The following is a 13,268-nucleotide window of genomic DNA, read 5'->3' on the forward strand; positions in this document are numbered from 1 at the left end:
TATTCCTGTCCCGGTGGAACTGCGTTTCCCTCTTTGCACCTTCTTGGGGGCCATCATCCCCCACCATTTTTTCTGATGCGGCTACATCCCGCGGGTTCGCTGCCATCCTTGGGACCCATTGGATGGCTGGCCAGTGGCCCAATGAAGTCCGGTCGGATCCCGAAGGTGTGAGCTCCTCTTCCCTGCTGGAGCTTTATCCTGTAGTGGCGGCCGATCAAGTGTGGGGACACCCGTGGGCTAATGCGTCCGTCATGTTTGTCACGATAATCTTGCTCTGGTCAACATTATTTTGAAAGGAAGGGAAAAATCCCTCAAGATAATGTCCCTTCTCCGCAAGTTAGTGTGGCTCTCCCTGTCCCATAATTTTCATATATTTTGTAACCACATTCCAGGGGCTGAGAACGTAGCCGCAGATGCTCTGTCCCGCTTTAATTTCCCCCTTTCTTTCCAGGTGATGCCAGAAGCAGATCCCACGGGGTCCCCACCCCCATCCTTCAATTCCCTGGTGATGGATTAGAATCCCTTCTCTCACACGCCAGGAACCTACTTCAACATTCTCTCTCCCCCAACACCACCAGGAATTACCAAGCCAGCCTCAAAATGTATAAGTTATTTTGCAGGTCTCACCCGCAAGGTACTCTGGATGATATACCCTACTTATTGGCTTTTATCACCCATTGCCATCTCCACCGCAAGCTTTCATGCAATACCATTAAACTATATTTAGCGAGGATCCAGCACTGCTCCATGCTCCACAATCCAGGCGGGGGATCAGGACCTTGGTGGCAGGCCTCAGGTATAACCCTCTCACCATCACCAGTCATTCGTTCCAAATTGGGGTGGCTTCGGCGGCTTCCAAAAACAGGGTCCCGGACCACGTAATCAAAAATATGGGGCGGTGGCGGTCCTCTTGTTTTGCCAGGTACATTCCTAACCCAAATGTCGAAATATCCCAGGCTTTTTGTAACCTCGTGCTGTGAAGGCATATTAAATGGTTTTCACACTTTCCAGTCTCCTCGCTCTTTTTTTGCCCACTTCTAGGCTTACCCACGCTCCTGGCTCCCGGCACAACTCAGCCAGCTTAAGACAAGGTTTTAGGTGCTCCTCCTCGTCAGTTGCCTTTAGCCTCCACCACAAGTTAGAAGGCTGACATGTCAGACAGGATTTGTGGGAGGGGCGTCTGCCCTCTCTTAAGCGCCGGCCCCCGTCTCCTCTGGGCGCTTCCGGATTACACCCACCCCCCTTTTTTCCCTCAGTTCCCTCTAGGGTATGCCCACTTCTAGGCTTACCCACGCTCCTGGGTCCCGGCACAACTCAGCCAGCTTAGGACAAGGGTTTAGGTGCTCCTCCTCGTCAGTTTCCTTTAGCCTCTACCATAAATCAGAATACATGAATTTCGAGAAATTTGCTCATCTGTGCTAGAGATATGGCTTTCATCACCTTTCCTCCTACCTCTAAACATTCTGAGATAACTGGCATGAGCCTAACTAGAAAAGAAAATAGCATTACTTTGCTAGGCATGGTAATTAACAAAATGTGTGGAAATGTAAGGGTAGACACATCTGCAATAGTATTATATAGCATCCATTGAAATGAATGGGCCTTTTTTTCTAAACGAGGGGAAATCCTCCTCTGTGATGTCCACATGTCCTAATATGCATATGGACAGGAGTTTCCTACTTAAGACAACCCCTTTAAAGCTAAATATAAAAAGGCCATTTCTGTTGTTCAGTCAAATTAATGCAAAAATTAATGTACTGCATCTGGCTAAATTGTTGTCCTACAGTGATTTATGTTCAGTTCAGAAGCATGCATCCAGGTGTTGTGGTCATAAGATAGAAGCTGAAAAACAGCGGGTTGTACGTCCAATATTTTGTATTTTTTTTTAAAGGCTGAGTATAGTTTCAAATATTAAAATAGGCTACACTCCTCTCCCTGATCCCTCACCACTACTGTTCCTATGCTTCCCAGTCCCTCATTGGTCTCTGCTTCCTGGTCCCGCCTGACAAACATGAAATGACTGCTCAGTCAAACACTGGCTGAGATGGGTCACCTCTGCAGCTAGAGACTGGCTGAGCATTCAGTTCTTTGTCAAGAGGGGCCAGGAACAGAGATTGATGGGGTTCAAGAAGAATAAAAACAATTGAAATAGTGAAGCATGACTTATTTTTAGAGATGAGCAAAGTATTAGAAAATTTGATTCGGCTGTTTCGCAGAATTTTACAAAAAAAATTGCTTTGTGACAAGATACTTAGTCACAAAGTGCATTTCTTTGTAAGTAGTGGATGCAATGACAGGGAGCGGTGTTTGCGCCGCCCCTGTCATTGAACCCCCTCAGAGGCAGCGTTCATACATGATTGCAGCACCTGATATACATACCATAGTGTAAAATAAAAAAAATATAAATGTATGTATTTTATTATTTTACACCAGTTGCAGCATTTAAAAATAGTTAATTGGCTTGATAAACCATTTAACAAGTATATTCTCAGACTTAGTCATACCTAGTTTGGAGGCTTTCATGTTCCAGTAGAAAGTTTTGCTCTCCTCTGCCCAGATACAACTGCTATATTCACACTCAGCACAAGGCTTCTCTTGTAACTCATCAGTAGTCTGCAAGGTGGTTTGCACCTGCAAATAAGGGTTTGAAGATAATGAGTATAATATATACAATGAAAGCTGTATCTGGACGGGTTTGGGTTCATGAAGAACTGGGCTGACTTCTCTGTCGGCTACAGACTCTACAGTAGTGACGAACTGGAAGGGTGCATCTGCTCTGGGTAAGAAAATGGCTAGCTGGAGGAGCATTTAAACTAAGATCTGGAGGAGGGAGGGGGCTCATACTAATAAGGGGTTAGATAGTGTAGATAGAGAGTGGGATATAGGAGGGGACAGTGGGGATTTAGTGAGGAAAGTAGGGAGGTGACTGGGCAAAACTGTACACGGATGAAAAATAGAGCTGCTGACAACATGGACCTGTTACATATCAACAATATCAACCTAGGTACCCACTAAATCACAGACATTCACTTTACAGGAACTGAATGTGAGAAATTAAATAGTAATTTAAAATGTATTTTCACAAATGCCAGAAGTCTAGCAAGAAAAATGGGATTACTAAGAGCTATGGTACTGGAGGAACACATAGACGTAGTTGGTGTAGCTGAGGCATGGTTGGAGTCCTCACATGACTGGGATGTTAATATTCAGGGTTTTACACTATTCAGAAAAGACAGGGTCAATAGAAAAGGCGGAAAGGTGGTGGCGTGTGCTTGTATGTGTGGAGTCATATGAAGGTGAGTGTGAAAGAGGAAATTGTGAGTGAAGATGGTGAGGATGTTGAAACCTTAAGGGTGGAATTACAAAGTGTTGTGGAAATTTTATTATGCGGACCTTTTTTTTTTAGGATGTGTGTGAGTTAAAAAATGTCCGCATAATAAAATTTCCACAACAAAAGGGATATAAATACAGAAAAAATTATACTTGGTACAATATATAGACCCCCAACATCACAGAGAAGATAGAAGTTCAACTGTAAAACCAAATACAGAGGGCTGCATAGGCTGATACATTGGTCATAATGTGAGATTTTAACTTTCCAAACATTGACTGGGGTCATGGTTCTGCCTCAACCGCAAAGGGGAGAAGATTCCTCAACTTGCTGCAAGACCACTTTATGGGCCAGTTTGTAGAAGATCACATTAGGGGCGATGCTAATAATTTGCAATGATGCAGAACTAGTTGGAAACGTTACTGTTTGAGACACACTGCATGTAATAGCGACCACAATATATTTATATTCTCCCTGAACTATGAAAAGAAAACTCAAAAAAGTCTAATTTTCACCTAATAATACTGAGGATAATGGGAGAGCTTTAAATCAACATTGAGTAATTACGGTACACTACACAATTTATTACTGTAGGTAACAAGTATAAACAGCTAAAATTAAACCCCCATGGCTTTCAGCTACTGTAAAAAGGGCGATAAATGTTTAAAAAAGCGCATTTAAAATATACAAATTTGAGGGTTAGCTGTAGCCTTTGAAGTTTACAAAGGACTTAATTAAATCTGTTAAAAGGGAGATAAAAACAACAAAAATACAAAACGAACAACAGGTAACAAAAGAGAGCAAAGAAAATCCATAAAAAATTATTTAAATATATAAATGCTAAAAAAAACAAGGTATTAGTAGGTAGGTCTCCTAAATAACGGTAAAGGGGTATAGTAACTGAACATAAGGAAAAGGTTTTAATTTAAGAGTTATTAAATATTTTTTTTAGCTCTGTATATACAAAAGAAGAGAAAGGAGCTGATATTGATGGTGCCAGGACTGTTAGTACATCCAGTAATATACTCAATTTATCAATTATAATTTTTAAAGATTCTGTAGGTACTGGTACAGTGCCAAGTGATTGGTGCAAGGCAAATGTGGTCCCCATATTCAAAAAAAGATCTAGGTTCTCCATAGGTAATTATAGACCAGTTAGTTTAACTTCTGTTGCGGGAAAAATGTTTGAAAGACTCTTAAGGGACTATATACAGGTGTATGTGACTGTAAATAATATTATAGGTGATAACCAACATGGGTTTACCAAGGACAGAAGTTGTCAGACTAACCTGATTTGTTTTTATGAGGAAGTGAGTAGAAGCCTGGACAGAGGGGCGGCTGTGGATGTAGTGTTTCTGAATTTTGCAAAGGCTTTTGATACTGTCCCTCGTAGTCGCTTAATAGGTAAAGCAAGGTCTATAGGCTTGGAAAGTATAGTTTGTAATTGGACTGAAAACAGGCTGAAGGATCGTGTCCAGAGAGTTGTGGTTAATGATTTCTATTCCGAATGGTCCTGGGTCATAAGTGGTGTACCCCAAGGTTTAGTGCTGGGCCCTATATTATTCAATTTATTTATTAATAATATCGAGGACGGGATTAGTACCACCATTTCTTTTTTTGCAGATAACACCAAGCTATGCAGTACTATATAGTCTATGAAAGATGTCCATAAACTACAAGCTGACTTGAACACTCAGTGATTGGGCATTAACTTGGCAAATGAGGTTCAATATGGATAAATGTAAAGTTATGCATCTTGGTAGTAATAGTCTCTGTGCTTCATATGTCCTAGGGGATGTAACACTGGGGGAGTCACTTATATAGAAGGATTTGGGTGTCCTTGTAGATCATAGATTGAATAACAGCATTCAATGTCAATCAGCCGCTTCTAAGGCCACCAGGATATTGTCATACATTAAACGAGGCATGGACTCGCGGGGCAGGGATGTAATACTACCACTTTACAAAGCGTTGGTGCAGCCTTATCTGGAATATGCAGTTCAGTTCTGGGCACCAGTCCATAGAAAGGATGCACTGCAGCTGAAAAATGTACAGAGAAGAGCAACTAAACTGATAAGGGGCACGGAGGGTCTTAGTTTTGAAAAAAGATTTAAATTAATTGAATTTATTTAGTCTTGAGAAGAGACGTCTAAGGGGAGACATGATTGACCTATACAAATATATATATGGGCTATACAAATAATACGGTGAAAAACAGTTTCATGTAAAATGCACTCAAAAGACAAAGGTGCACTGCCTCCGACTGGAGAAGATAAAGTTCAGTCTCCAAAAGCGTCAAAACGTCTTTACTGTAAGAACGGTGAAGCTGTGGAATAGACTTCCTCAGGATGTGGTCACAGCAGGAACAGTGGACAGTTTAGATGAATTATTAAAAGTAAACAACATTAATGCTTATGAAAATGTGTAGAAATCTTAGTTTCATTTACTTCTGGGATTCGCGTCCCCACCTATCCCTTGGTTGAACTTGATGTACTTATGTTTTTTTTCAACCGTAACTATGTAACTATGTAGCAAATAATAAATCGAAAATTATAAAAACAAAAATATAGGCTTTATTTCATGTAGCTACAATTAGTTGGCCCTCAGAATCATTGCTCTGGTACTGGATTTTGGGCCTGCCTTTCTTTGGCATAGTTAACCCTTGCACTTTAAGAGAACATGTTTATAATACATTGTAGACTGTTACGTTGTTTACCTTTATACATTGTTTCAGGTAGTTAAAGACTGAGGCTTTAACAATAAATGACTCTCCTTTAACAACAGCGTACGGGAGGGTAAGTTCGACAAAGAATGACTGGAAAACTCTTAACGAGGATGATGGAGAGAGGCCAAATCCACTGGGTCCCATACATACGGCTCCTGCATTCCAGTCAGTGATGGTATCCGGAGCCTTATGATGGATTTCAGTTCTTCCAGATTCTCTAGATAAAGCAAGAAACCAGACTTGTTTTCCAGTAATACTTTTGCAATTGATTTAAAGGGGTTATCCGTCTTTTTTTTATTGCTCACCTTACAACTATCCCATTAATAATGATGTTAATGTTCCCACCAAGCTAACTCTGCACTGCCGAGCATCGGTAAGTGTTCGTCTCGAGCACCAGAGCACACAAGCACTTTGGTGCTCGACCAACACTAATTGTATCCAATCTCATAGTTTAGACCAGGCATCCTCAAACTGCGGCCCTCCAGCTGTCGCAAAACTACAACTCCCACAATGCCCTGCTGTAGGCTGATGCCTGTAGGCTGTTTGGGCATGCTGGGATTTGCAGTTTTGCACCAGCTGGAGGGCCGCAGTTTGAGGATGCCTGGTTTAGACCTTCACTAATCTAAACTTTTGATATATCCCTATTAGAGTTGAGCGAACACCTGGATGTTCGGGTTCGAGAAGTTCGGCCGAACTTCCCGAAAAATGTTCGGGTTCGGGATCCGAACCCGATCCGAACTTCGTCCCGAACCCGAACCCCATTGAAGTCAATGGGGACCCGAACTTTTCGGCACTAAAACGGCTGTAAAACAGCCCAGGAAAGGGCTAGAGGGCTGCAAAAGGCAGCAACGTGTAGGTAAATCCCCTGCAAACAAATGTGGATAGGGAAATGAATAAAAATAAAAATAAAATAAATAAAAATTAACCAATATCAATTGGAGAGAGGTCCCATAGCAGAGAATCTGGCTTCCCGTCACCCACCACTGGAACAGTCCATTCTCAGATATTTAGGCCCCGGCACCCAGGCAGAGGAGAGAGGTCCCGCAACAGACAATCTGGCTTCATGTCAGCAGAGAATCAGTCCTCATGTCATAGCAGAGAATCAGGCTTCACGTCAGCCACCACTGCAACAGTCCATTTTCATAAATTTAGGCCCAGCACCCAGGCAGAGGAGAGAGGTCCCGTAACAGACAATGTGCTTTGACGGACACTAAATAACTTGCCCAGCCACAACAGTACAGCGGTAACTACAGATTTAGCGGGATATAAATTTGAGGCCTAGTATTTAGGCGCTGGGTGACCGGTATGGATTTAGTGACAGAATTAGACTGGGATATGGCCAAAAAATAACCACACTATTGCTGGTTAAATGCACTTGGTGTGACAGCTTGACCAACCACACTACTGAGGGTTAAATGCACTTGGTGACGGGCGCAGCTTGCCCCTGATGTAGTATATGGCCAAAAAATGAACAGACTATTGCTGGTTAAATGCACTTGGTGACGGGCGCAGCTTGCCCCTGATTTAGTATATGGCCAAAAAATTAACAGACTATTGCTGGTTAAATGCACTTGGTGTGACAGCTTCACCCTGATGTAGGCTTTAGCCGAAAAACAACCACACCATTGAGGGTTAAATGCACTTGGTGACAGGCGCAGCTTGCCCCTGATGTAGTATATGGCCAAAAAATAAACAGACTATTGCTGGTTAAATGCACTTGGTATGACAGCTTCACCCTGATGTAGGCTTTAGCCAAAAAACAACCACACCATTGAGGGTTAAATGCACTTGGTCGCAGCTTGTGCTGGCGCACCACAAGACACAAAATGGCCACCGATCACCCCAGAAAAAAGTGACTGACAAACGGTCTGGGCAGCCTAAAAACAGTGAGCAATTGAATTTCAGCAGCTCAATGATGCACAGCTGCAGATCGATCGATTAATCAAGTCCTTTGTAGAAGTTAATCTGCCTAATCTCGCCCCACTGTCGCAGCCGCAACCTCTCCCTACACTAATCAGAGCAGAGTGACGGGCGGCGCTATGTGACTCCAGCTTAAATAGAGGCTGGGTCACATGGTGCTCTGGCCAATCACAGCCATGCCAATAGTAGGCATGGCTGTGACGGCCTCTTGGGGCAAGTAGTATGACGCTTGTTGATTGGCTGCTTTGCAGCCTTTCAAAAAGCGCCAAGAAAGCGTCACAAACGCGCCAAGAAAGCGACGAACACCGAACCCGAACCTGGACTTTTACGAAAATGTCCGGGTTCGGGTCCGTGTCACGGACACCCCAAAATTCGGTACGAACCCGAACTATACAGTTCGAGTTCGCTCATCCCTAATCCCTATAACAGATCACAAGTTTTCACCATAGTGACCCTTTAAAAAGACAATCTTGTCTGAAAATCATCAGGAATTTTTTGTTTTATAGCGGGAGCAGTCCCATTCTAAAATAATAATAATAATAAATTAGGCATATCTAACTAAAAAAAGAACATTTAATCTAAAGGTCCTTTTAATTTTTAATGCAAGCAAAGAAAAAAACTTAATTGTTTGAAAGTTCACAAAGATTTTTCTGTTAATTATGAAAACTGACAATTTTTGCATACAATTGAGGTTAATGTGGCTGAGCTGCAATACTATGTGCATCATGTGGACCTGCGTGGTTCTATTTTTGGGAAGAAAACAGCTCAAATCAATAGATGTCTGTGCAGTTTCCTTGTGATAACTTACCCAAGAGCAACAAGTCCCCAAATCCAGGTCTCAGGAAAATCTGTTCTTACTTTTTCACTTTCTTCTGGCATTGGTATTGGCTGTGATGATGAGCCGTCTACTGCAACATCTTTTAATACAGGCGGTGCGCCTGCGGGTCCAGGAAGGGCTGCTTAAAATAAATACATACAAAGATATAAGAAAAAACAACAATCTCCAGTGCCAATTATTGGATATCTATCATATAGGTCACTGACTGGCCCTGTAAAACAGACCTTGAAAATATAGGGCTACCTGTACACAACTGAGGACCGCCTTGCTGAAATTGTGCACAAATTTAATAGAGTGGGGAGGAACGTAACCAAATAAAGCAAAATGTACTGCGCTTGTTGTGTATCACTATTTTTCCAAGAGCTCCCTGTGCATTTCAGATGACTACCTCTTGAAGCTCATCAAGAGAATGCCAAGAGTGTGCACTTTTGGTCTGTCTGTACTGTATATATAGGTTAACTGTCTAATGTAATAACACAAAGCACAGAGCACAGCAATGACACTGCTGTCTCTTTCATAACTGCAATAATCTTTAGAAAATAGCTGCTGGGGAGGTTCTTATATAGTAAGGGGTAGGCAACTATTCTATTGGCTGCTAGGGATGTTGCTAAGCTGTGACAAAGCCTTCTCAATGGCCCACAAGCTAGAAGAAGGGAGGGATGATCACCTGATGTGTACTGTGTTAAAAAAAAAAAAAACTAATATTCAATTTTACGAATATATAGCGCTATATTCTAAATATTTGTGAATTCTTTAAATGCCGATATTTGCGATTAAAATTCGCTATTCGGGGGCGTGGCTAGGCTGCCGAACAAGATGGCCGCTTGAGTGAAGAGCTCCTGCACCTCAGCGACTGTAATCTTGCCTGCCCGTCCTAATCCATCTCATAGCAGCATCTACTGGCTCCCTCAGATGCACTACTCCTCCGCCGACATTATGGGGAAAACTAGAAAGCATTTACAGAAAATGCAGGACGGAAACTTAGAGAGATACTTTGACTGGGGAAGATTTAAAGATGGCGCCGATGGAGCAGACAAGGCGGCACTAGGATCCCCTATCAGCACGATGTCCCCTGTGCTCACAGCCCGCTCTCCCTCCCCACCGGACGTATCTGGCAGCACTAACCTGCTGCATGTGTCGCCTCCGTAGCTTCCACCGACTCCAGAAGAGGCCAGAGCTCCAGGGCAAGCACTGCATAGGATCCAAGATGGCGCCCGTCCTATGGCGCGGCGGGAACAGCTCCAGCATCCTCAGCCGCACATCGTGCATATCGGAGGCCATCCACAGCTGAGTGAGTACACATCTCACAATATTCCACCCCTGGATCCCTTCCAATTGCTTCCCACCTCAGATAAGCCAGTTACTGAGGACTCTCTTAAAAATATGTTATTAGCCCTGAAATCCTCCCTGCAGACAGATATAGCTGGATTGATTAACCCCCTCTCGGCCAGGCTGCAGACCACAGAGGACAAGGTGCAGCATGTGGAAGTGAAAATGGGTGAATTTGCAGCATCACAAAATGCTATAATTGGTGACCATAATGCCATGGCTGATGAGCTGGAAGCTGTCAAGTTGAAAATGGCAGACCTGGAAGACCGTTCCCGACAGAACAATGTAAAATTCAGGGGTATTCCTGAAGATGTTGCCCCCCAGGATCTGCAAACTTACCTGAAAGGGCTAATAAGGGCACTGTTGCCACAGATCCTAATCCCTGATATGATCATTGACAGGGCCCACAGACTTCCTAAACCGCCACACCTTGGCCCTGACATTCCGCGTGATACTTCAGCGCATATCCATTTCTTTCATACCAAAGAAGCACTCATGATGGCAGCGAGGAATAAGTCCTTATTACCTGCTCCATACCAGAAGATTAAACTCTACACAGACCTTTCTATGGTCACCCTCCGCCAGTGCAGAGCACTACAGCCTATTACTACTGCCCTCAGGGATAATGACTTCCCCTCCAAATGGGGCTACCCCCTAAAAATTCTCATCCGCAAGAACGGAAAAACGCACGCCATCAAGACCCTGGAAGAAGGGAAACAACTACTCCTTCTCTGGCAGATTCCATTGTCCTCCAGTAATATGGACGCTGACCTTGCCACCGTAGTTCCTGCTACCCCACACTCGACAGAGGGCTGATGCCCTGAGTTTATCCCCTATAGCTGAAAACCTGGAAACGGGGACTACCGTAGTGGCGATACACTGTTCTGTCTATTATGCTGGGACTCTCTGTGTTACCCTACCTGGGCGTTGGAACAGTAATTTACATGTTTAGGTGCAGGTCCTCTGTCACCGTTAATCCTTTTGGTTTATTCCAAATCTAGAATTGAACTTTCGCCCTGTCTCTGCCTCTACTGTTATTTCCGTCCTGTTCAGTACCTACTAAGTCTTAGGCGGTTACCTCAGTCTCATTTGTTTTGATTGCTGTTCTTCCCTCCCTCTCTCTCTCTCCTCACTCTCTTTCCTACTATAGAACCTTCAGTGCCTGCAAATCTGTCTTATTGATTTTGAACGCTAAACATTGAATTCCCTCACTCTCTCCAGAGGTTGAATTAGCAGTTTCCCTTTGACATCATGGGTCTCAAGATCATGTCCCTTAATGTTAAAGGCCTTAACTGCCCTCAGAAAAGGTCTTATATGTGGAAAGAAGCTCTGACAGCTAACATTGATGTTTTGTGTATACAGGAAACTCATTTACTGCAAGCAGACGCCGAAAGAGTACACCACCGCCTGTTTCCTACTATCCTGCATTCGCACTGTGACAAGAAAAAGAGAGGTACCCTGATCGCAGTCAAAAACACTGTTGCATATACTCCGATTAAGTCCAAAATTGACCCACAAGGTTGTTACATTATTCTAGTTTGCTCTATTAACAGCATTACGTACACACTGGTTAACCTATACGCCCCTAATTCCCACCAGTTGGCTTTTTTACATAAACTCATGCGCAATGTGAATAAGCTCAAACAAGGGAAGGTAATCCTTTGCAGAGATTTTAACACCGTCCTACACCCCACTATTGACTCCACATCCCCTACCAGGCGACCAGATGCAGGGGTTGTTGCTTTCCTGCACTCTGAGGGCCTTACGGACGTATGGAGAATGCAGCACAGCCTTGAAAAAGATTTTACCTTTTTCTCCCCAATACATATGTCCTACTCGCGAATAGACATGGTAGATCACACTGCTCTACTTCATACACTTTCCACTGACATAGGCCTTATTAAATGGTCAGATCATGCCCCGATTACCATCACCCTTGAGGAGCAGTTTCAATCGACAAGACCCCCTATTTGGAGGAATAACACATTTCTCTTTAACAACCCAAAATATGTATTAGAGCTTTCTACACAATTGAATGAATACTTTCAGTTTAACAATGGCTCAGTTTCGAACAAGTTTATCTTGTGGCAGGCCCACAAAGCGTATATGCGAGGCTCTTTGATTAAACTGAACTCCACTGTAAGAAAGCTCAGAGAGCGAGACATTACACAAACCCTAGAACACATTGCTAAATTGGAGGCCATAAACAAGCCCGCTCCTACCTTTCAATGTTCCACTGAGCTTAGAGAAGCACGGAATAAGCTTAGTAGCCTACTTTTCCAAAACTACCATAAATCTCTCCTACGGCTTTGTTCCAAATACTACTCTCAGAGCAATAAAGCGGGTAGACTTTTGGCGCAACAACTAAAAACTCAACAGGCGAAGTCCAAAATATCACATTTGCTCCACCCCATAAATAAAGCAAAACTGACAGATCCCCGTGAGATTGCCAACCAATTTTAAATATATTTCCAGACGCTTTACAACCTAAAAGATAGCACTCCTCTTCCTTACAACTACTCTACCTTGCTAGAGAACTTCCTCACACAGGCGACTCTTCCTACTCTCACTCAAACACAATTACAGTCCCTCAATGCACCATTCTCACTCGCAGAAATTAATAAGGTTGTCATGTCTCTCCAGATGGGTAAATCCCTGGGTCCCGATGGACTCTCTAATGAATACTATCGCCACTTTCAGCATATTCTTGCTCCCTACATGCTTGAGATGTTTAAATCGGTGCAGGGCGGACACTCTTTCCCCTCGGACATGTTGGAAGCACTAATAGTCACTATCCCAAAACCTGGCAAAGTGCCTAGTGTACCCCAGAATTTCCACCCTATTTCACTGCTTAACTCCGACATAAAAATCTTTGCCAAGATTATCGCCAATAGATTAGCTCCTCTCCTCCCTTCTCTGATCCACCCTGACCAAACTGGGTTTGTGTCTGTCCGACAAGCATCTGACAACACTAGACGGATTGTAGACTTATTTAATTGCGCTGAAATACATAACCTCCCAATGCTAGTGATCACATTAGATGCGGAAAAAGCATTTGACCGCTTGCACTGGGATTACACATTCTCTACACTCCGCCAAATGGGATTCTCATGGCAAATACTACA

At 43.2% G+C, this 13,268-nt stretch overlaps 1 protein-coding gene across 1 annotated transcript in view; it reads right to left on the reverse strand.

Annotated features, from left to right (window-relative positions):
• LOC122942210 (alpha-2-macroglobulin-like protein 1) overlaps positions 1-13,268 on the reverse strand; it is a 273,571-nt gene that overhangs the window by 74,610 nt on the left and 185,693 nt on the right. Inside the window, exons 25-27 of the mRNA XM_044299709.1 lie at positions 8,785-8,935; positions 6,048-6,273; positions 2,505-2,631 (exon numbers count right to left, since the gene is read on the reverse strand). Of these exons, the coding sequence (XP_044155644.1) occupies positions 2,505-2,631; positions 6,048-6,273; positions 8,785-8,935 (504 nt within the window). The remainder of the gene's footprint in view (positions 1-2,504; positions 2,632-6,047; positions 6,274-8,784; positions 8,936-13,268) is intronic.

The sequence above is a fragment of the Bufo gargarizans genome, chromosome 6 (assembly GCF_014858855.1).
Source record: "Bufo gargarizans isolate SCDJY-AF-19 chromosome 6, ASM1485885v1, whole genome shotgun sequence".
Classification (NCBI taxonomy): domain Eukaryota; kingdom Metazoa; phylum Chordata; class Amphibia; order Anura; family Bufonidae; genus Bufo; species Bufo gargarizans.